Raw genomic sequence first — 6,899 nt, 5'->3', positions numbered from 1 at the left:
AGATATAATTAATTATATTTCTCATTTTATACTTGGCACTTACTTTGTACAATTTTATTTATTTAATATTGACTTGATACATTTTTAATAAGTAATGAAAGAAAATAATAGTTTTATTATATCACACTTTAAATATAATAAATTTATTATGTTGAAAAATATATTAAATAATAATTAACTAATAATAAGTATAAATTAAAAATTAAATAATAAATTATCTCTTGATATTTAAATTAGACAAATAAAAGTGAACATTTATTTTTTATTAAAATAAACAAATGAAAATAGAAGAAGATCTTGAAAACTAGCAATACATCAATTACGTGGAGATGTCTTAACAGACTAAACATTTAATGAAGAAAAAATATATTTTAAAATATAAACAACAATAAAAAAAAAACTCAAAGTATCTCTTAATTAATATTTTCTTGAGCAACGGGTAAAAGAGAACATTATACTCCCTCAATTTTAAAATGCTCCCTCCGTTGATCTTTACTAAAAATAGATATTTAACAATACTTGTTTTATGAAATCAAGAGATAATTTATCTTTAGTTTCTAATTTACCTTTATCATTAATTAGTAGTCATTTTTTTATTAAATTTTTTAAGATATTGTATTTATTATATTTAAATGATAATGTGATAAAATTATCTTTCTATTTATATTTTCTTAAAAATTGTATAAAATCAATAGTGGATAAGTATTGTTGGACGAAAAAAGTAATTAATGTTTTTATCTTGAACACACCCTATAAAAAATTATCCATTCTTAAAAAATAAGAAGTGTATTTATTAATTTACACCTTTTTTGATTATGTAAATAAGAGTAATTTCACTCATTTTGAAATAAAACAAAAAAGATTAAAGCACCAACAATTATATGCATTAAATAGCATATAATTATTATCATCGCAGGGCACCGGTAAAACCTAAACCGAAACGTGTCAAAGAAAGGGATGAGTAGTACATTGTCCATCCCGTACAACGGCAGCGTACAATACCTAATTTTCGAAGCAGCGTTAATTATACACGTGCTCTCCTCCTTTTTTAACGCCGGAAATCCCTCCTCCCTTTCCTTTTTCTACACGTATAGCCGTAGAAATATACGTATCAATTCGGAACCCTAGCTAGATTTTGGGATCCTACACTTATATTGATCACTGAATTAGACAGAGATATTTACTTGTGTGTAAATAATTTATTTCTAGATTTAGGTAGAGGAAGCAATGGGAGCGGTGACGTCGTCGATGGCAGCAAAGTTTGCATTTTTTCCGCCGAATCCGCCGTCGTATGGATTGGTGGTGGAAGAATCAACGGAGAAATTGAAGTTGACCGAGGTGGCGGCGAAGGAAAACGTTGACGTATTGAAGCTACCGACAAAGAAAGGAACGGAGATTGTGGCGGTGTACATTAGGAATCCGGCGGCGATACTGACTGTGCTTTATTCGCACGGCAACGCGGCTGATCTAGGGCAGATGTATGGCTTGTTTACTGAACTCAGTCACCTTCTCCGGGTCAATTTGATGGGGTATATTTTCTCATGCTCCTTATAGTAGTAGACTAGTAGTACTAGTACTATTTTTTTATTAACTCTAATTATTTAAGGCTTTTTGCTTTTTCCTTTTTGGGGTGACAAGTAGATGTCTTGCTGTCGGATGACAATGAACAGTGATTTTTTTTTGTTTCAATAGTAGAATCCAATGTATACATCAAGGCGGTTTAGTTTAGAAGATCTTTTTATATGTCTGTCACTTTTTTTTTGTGTCTATCCATGCCAATTTCTATAACAATAAGCTTCCATAAGCCTAATATATACAGTTGATGCATCTTCAGATTCAGTGATAAAATAGTCGTCATAGACCCGTTGAAAACTTATGTTATCACGGCATAATTGAAGTTGAAATACTTTGTCCGTTCCATCTTATGTGATTAGACACTCAGATTAAGACTAGATGGTTAAAGATTTAGTTTGTGTGAGAAAAACTCCCATCAAAGTTTTACTTTCGGAAGTTATTTTATTTCCTGAAAGTTGTAAGAGTTGTACGTGAATAAAATGGTATCAAATGGTTTGGGACGAAGGAGCATTATTCTTGATGCTTTCCTATATCTTCTTTCATTTGAAGAGGAGCGGTTGAGAACTTGTTTCTTGCATTGATGAAAGCTAGGATTATTTTTCAGTCAGATCTGGTGAAATGAGAAGTAATGTCGAAAAGCTTGATTCTTTATGGTAAGAGATAAGCATTTCTTACATTTGGACTGCGCGGACTGTAGAAGTAACATTTATACCTTGCTCATGTATAGTCTTGGAAATCCTTTCAGGTCTTTTTGGAACTTTTATGATCTCCAAAGAGTGAGATCTATCTAATTGGATCTTGTGTTCGCGTCCGTTCGTCCTTTTTATCTGATTGCATAAATTATGTCTGAATGAACTTGGTGGAAAAGATTACCCTGAGTTTGGGAAAAAGTTACTTAGTCCTCGTCCTCTTGAACAGCTAATGAAATTTTTTGATTTTGAACCCCTTGTTAGTGGGCTTATACATACTTGAAGTTCAAATTAGCTTAAACCTTTCTTCTGGCAGATATGACTATTCAGGGTATGGGCGGTCCTCTGGCAAGGTATTAAAGATTTCTTTGATGATTAATTAGGATTGAGGTTTGTTGAGATTGAGGTGTTAAACCCTTATCTTCTTATTTTCCTATAGCCTAGTGAGCAGAACACTTACGCCGACATAGAAGCTGCATATAGATGTCTTGAAGAGACATACGGGGTGAAAGAGGAAGATGTCATACTATATGGACAGTCAGTTGGTAGTGGACCCACACTGGATCTAGCATCACGATTGTCAAGATTGAGGGCAGTGGTTCTTCACAGCCCAATACTCTCCGGACTTCGTGTAATGTATGCAGTGAAGCGGACATATTGGTTTGACATATATAAGGTTAACTTTATATTACTAGCAGTTTGTGAAGCTGATTTGAAGGACTGGAATTCATTGTGTAATTTGTTGCTTCTTCATGGTGCAGAATATTGATAAAATACCATTGGTTGAATGTCCTGTCCTCATTATTCATGTGAGTATTCGTTTTTCTTTTTCAATCTTCAACATTTACTACTACAGCCATAGTGATAAAATTGAGTGTTGCCAATAATTATAAATTGATTTACTGGTTAACTGTGATCTGTGGATATAAATGGGGTCATTGGGATTATGCATATTGGGGTATATAAAATCTTCTTTGCTTGATTGTGTTTACGGAGGAACCAGAATAGAGGTTGGACTAATGGTAACTCTTGGGGGGTGTTCACCTTTGGAAACTTAGCTACTTAAGTCCTTGGAACCTGGTCTTTTTGGGTTCCAGCCTCTCCCTCAAAATTGCTAGCTGATATCTGATATGCACTTTTTTCGGGGGTTTCCAGGGAACTGCAGATGATGTAGTTGATTGCTCCCATGGAAAACAACTTTTTGAGCTATCTAAGCAGAAATATGAGCCTTTGTGGGTTAAAACTGGTAACCATTGTGATTTGGAGCTCTTCCCGGAGTACATAATACATCTGAAGAAGTTCATATCAGCTATTGAGAAATCAACTATTTTTAGAAATGGATCTGCACTTTGCATGGACCAAACAGATAGACCTCGAAGCAGTACAGATTGTAGACCCCGGCCAAGCACAGATCAGAGGGAGAAATCTAGACAAAGCACAGAGAAGAGAGAGCCTAGAACAAGCACAGATCAAAGAGATAAATCCAGAGCTAGCATAGACCGCAAGGAAAAGTCTAGCAAGAGCGTGGATCTGTTAGATAAGGCAAATGATAATATAGAACAACCGGAGAAAGCTAGAAAAAGCATTGATCGGTTAGATTACCTCTGTCTAAGAATTCTTCAGTTTATTTATTTTTCGTCTCTTTTACCCCTATGTTAATTCAGAATAGCCTGATCTTGTATAAACTGCAATAACTTTCATGACTGATGGGTGCTATTGGTGCAGCTTTGGCAACATGATGAAATCTGCCGTATTGTGCAATATTGATTGCTTCAAGCCCGTGGGAGCAAACGCCTGAATGTCTGATGAAGGTTAGTCTAACAGGGTAGTGTTTTCCATCTTTGGCTTTTGAGCACTTGGTTGTTTATTTGGTTTTAATGGTGTCATCTTCGATTTTAATCTTCTCCATACTATACGAGCTAGGTTTAAAAAGGTTAATCATGTATGCAATATGTTCCTTAAAAACCAAGATTTTTCTTTTCTTTCTTATGATTGATTTGCTTCATCATTTTGGAGTCTTTACATCTTTTCCGTAGCCATTTGGTCAATGTTTGAAGTCCTTGTGCTGGTTTATTCACCTCAAATAACTCAATACTTAATCTGTTCACCTAAACTCCAATTAAATTCAATATCCTGGAGAACTGACCTATTTTAGTGCACAGTCATGAAGAATGGATCTGATCTTCCTACGCATTTAGCAATATGCTTCCTTTATCAGACATTACTTAAAAATCAAAAGCTTCTCAAGTAAAGAGAGTTTATATATTATCCTGGCTGTGAGTGGATAACTTTTTTACCCTTCCCAATAATCCTGATATGAGCAACACCTTTCTAACGGAAGAGTGTAAAAAAAGGGGCAGCTCGATGCACTAAGCTCCCACTATGTGCGGGGTCTGGGGAAAGGCTAGACCACAACAGTCTATTATACGCAACCTTATCCTGCATTTTTGCAAGAGGCTGTTTCCACAGCTCGAACCCGTGACCGACATGACATCAACGTTATCACTTACGGAAGAATGTAACAATGCTTAAAATTTTGATTATTACTTGAAGAATCAAGTGCTAGTTGGTTAACTGGATATACTCCTATTTATAATCTGTGGCTAAAATCTGTTGTCTCTGTCTGAATTCTTGATTGCTTAATTTACTTATCACCAACAAAAAGAAATCTATTGATTGCCTAAATTCTGAGGTGAACTTTTGCATGTAACTGAGTGTATGTTGCATTTTTATGTTCTGGAAACAATTCCATATATTTGATCCCAAAATACGTCATGTCTGTGTCATCTGAAGTTTGGTGCCTGCAGCCTTGGTGATGATGTGTCATTCAGCTGAAATCTCTAAAGAATCACTAAAATTAAGTGCAATTGAGGTTCTTGTAGTTGCTATATGTTCCTTTTCAGCATTGTGCAGTATAATGTTACCGCAAAAGCTGTTTGTTTATCAGAAAATTTTCCTAAATATTTGTTGAAATAAGTCAATTCAGATAAAACCTTTATATCTTAAAACCTCAGGAGTAATTTCTAGTGATTAGGCAATAAGCTGCAGAAATGGCAGAAAGGATCTACTTTGTTGTTTAGGGATGGATTTGGCCTTTTACTGGAAGAATGCAGTTTGCACTGCTTTGCTGGTAGCGTTGCATGGAGATCCCACATGTTAAGCTCCCTTGTGATGAGCTGGTGTGAATAAAAAGTAAACTATTTCTTGGTTGATTGTAGAATTTAATGTTTGATTTATCCTTTCATAACTTGTTTTATTGGTGATGGATTAGATTTTCATTTCAACTTCTCCTCATTTTTTCTTTGACAGACGACAAAAACCTAAATGTTTTGTTAGTATAGTTTTGTGGAGCACTTACAGTTATCCAATTGCTTTCAGATGGCAGTTTTCCAATGCTCCCGAGCTCAACTGAATATTCCAATGCAAACATTGGTTGTAGATACCACGGTCAACCAAAATGGTCTTAGCATAATAGTAGTTAACACGGGATCCTACAATTTGGATGAATATGGGTTAATAACCAGGGAAAAATGGTGGGGTTTCTCCTGTTGGGTTAGGTGATTATATTGACCCATTACAAAATGTTCTTTTTTGGTTTTATGACCCATTTCACAGGAGATCTACATAGTACTATAGAGTACAGTAGATCTTTGTGGTCATTCTCTTTTATTCAAATTGTAACTGGTCATTTATACATTTCTCTCCCGTGCCCTGTGCCTAATGGAAAATGTTATGCTTGAATACCATGGAGATTTGTTGTCTGTTACTCCTGGAGGCTGGAAGCTGACTGAACTTTTTGTTGAGGATTCATGAGACATCTAATTTATTACGGCTCTAAACACTTTGGCCGACTAGTTTACAAAATATGTACATAGTATATATGCAGTGTATACTTTATATAGAATATACATATATTATGCATATAAAGTATACTAGTTGGCCAAACGTATATATTCACGACTTTTCCCTTCCCCCCCCCCCCCCCTCTGGTTTGACATTTGGTTTGGACCTCGTGCGGGTTTCTTGGAATGTGTTTGGATATTATTTGGTCCAAGTTGATTGACTTATGATATGCAGTGTATACTTTACACTACTTTATTTTTTTGCCATTTGTAATGATTTTGTCAATAAATAAATTTCTTATGATATGGAGTACGGTAAACCAACCAATATACATGAAGGAAAAATTACACAGATAAACAAATATATATTAGTTAATTAGCTAACATAGTTATAGTTTGAATTAATTATGATTCGCGGTAAACATCTAGCTGTAATTACATTTTGAGTTTTGTATAATTTGCGCGATTATATAGTTGAGTTTTGTATAGTTCGCATGATTTATATAAACGTTGTGCGCGAATCGAATTGTATAGCGAAATATACAAACACTACAAATTGTATAACGAATTATACAAATGTTGGGCATGAATTGTATAGTGAAATATACGAACGTTATACAAAAACTGCGAATTGTATAGCAAATTATACAAACATATATAAATACTGTGTAAATATAAACGATGCTATAATACGAATTGTAATTATCAAAATATAGCTATGAAGCATAATTAAGGTATTTTTGAGTGGCTATATGCGAAAATTCTCCTATAAAGAATTACTCAAGATCTACAA

General features: G+C 34.4%; 1 protein-coding gene across 2 annotated transcripts; it reads left to right on the top strand.

Annotated features, from left to right (window-relative positions):
* Positions 1 to 932: 932 nt before the first annotated feature.
* Positions 933 to 6,014, top strand: LOC129872920 (uncharacterized). Of its 2 annotated transcripts, none has more exons than XM_055947875.1 (7): positions 933 to 1,529; positions 2,581 to 2,617; positions 2,704 to 2,940; positions 3,026 to 3,073; positions 3,420 to 3,856; positions 3,990 to 4,075; positions 5,279 to 5,636. In XM_055947875.1, exons 1-6 carry the CDS (start codon positions 1,228 to 1,230, stop codon positions 4,060 to 4,062), a joined length of 1,134 nt encoding a protein of 377 aa, XP_055803850.1. In that variant the 5' UTR covers positions 933 to 1,227; the 3' UTR covers positions 4,063 to 4,075; positions 5,279 to 5,636. The 2 variants fall into 2 exon arrangements, with proteins under 2 accessions (XP_055803850.1, XP_055803848.1); XM_055947873.1 differs by lacking the exon at positions 5,279 to 5,636 and adding an exon at positions 5,643 to 6,014 and having other exon boundaries at positions 934 to 1,529.
* Positions 6,015 to 6,899: the final 885 nt, after the last annotated feature.

Source organism: Solanum dulcamara, chromosome 11 (assembly GCF_947179165.1).
Source record: "Solanum dulcamara chromosome 11, daSolDulc1.2, whole genome shotgun sequence".
NCBI classification, from domain to species: Eukaryota; Viridiplantae; Streptophyta; class Magnoliopsida; order Solanales; family Solanaceae; genus Solanum; species Solanum dulcamara.
The sequence above is the reverse complement of the archived record's forward strand: the minus strand, read 5'-3'. Positions and strand labels throughout refer to the sequence as shown.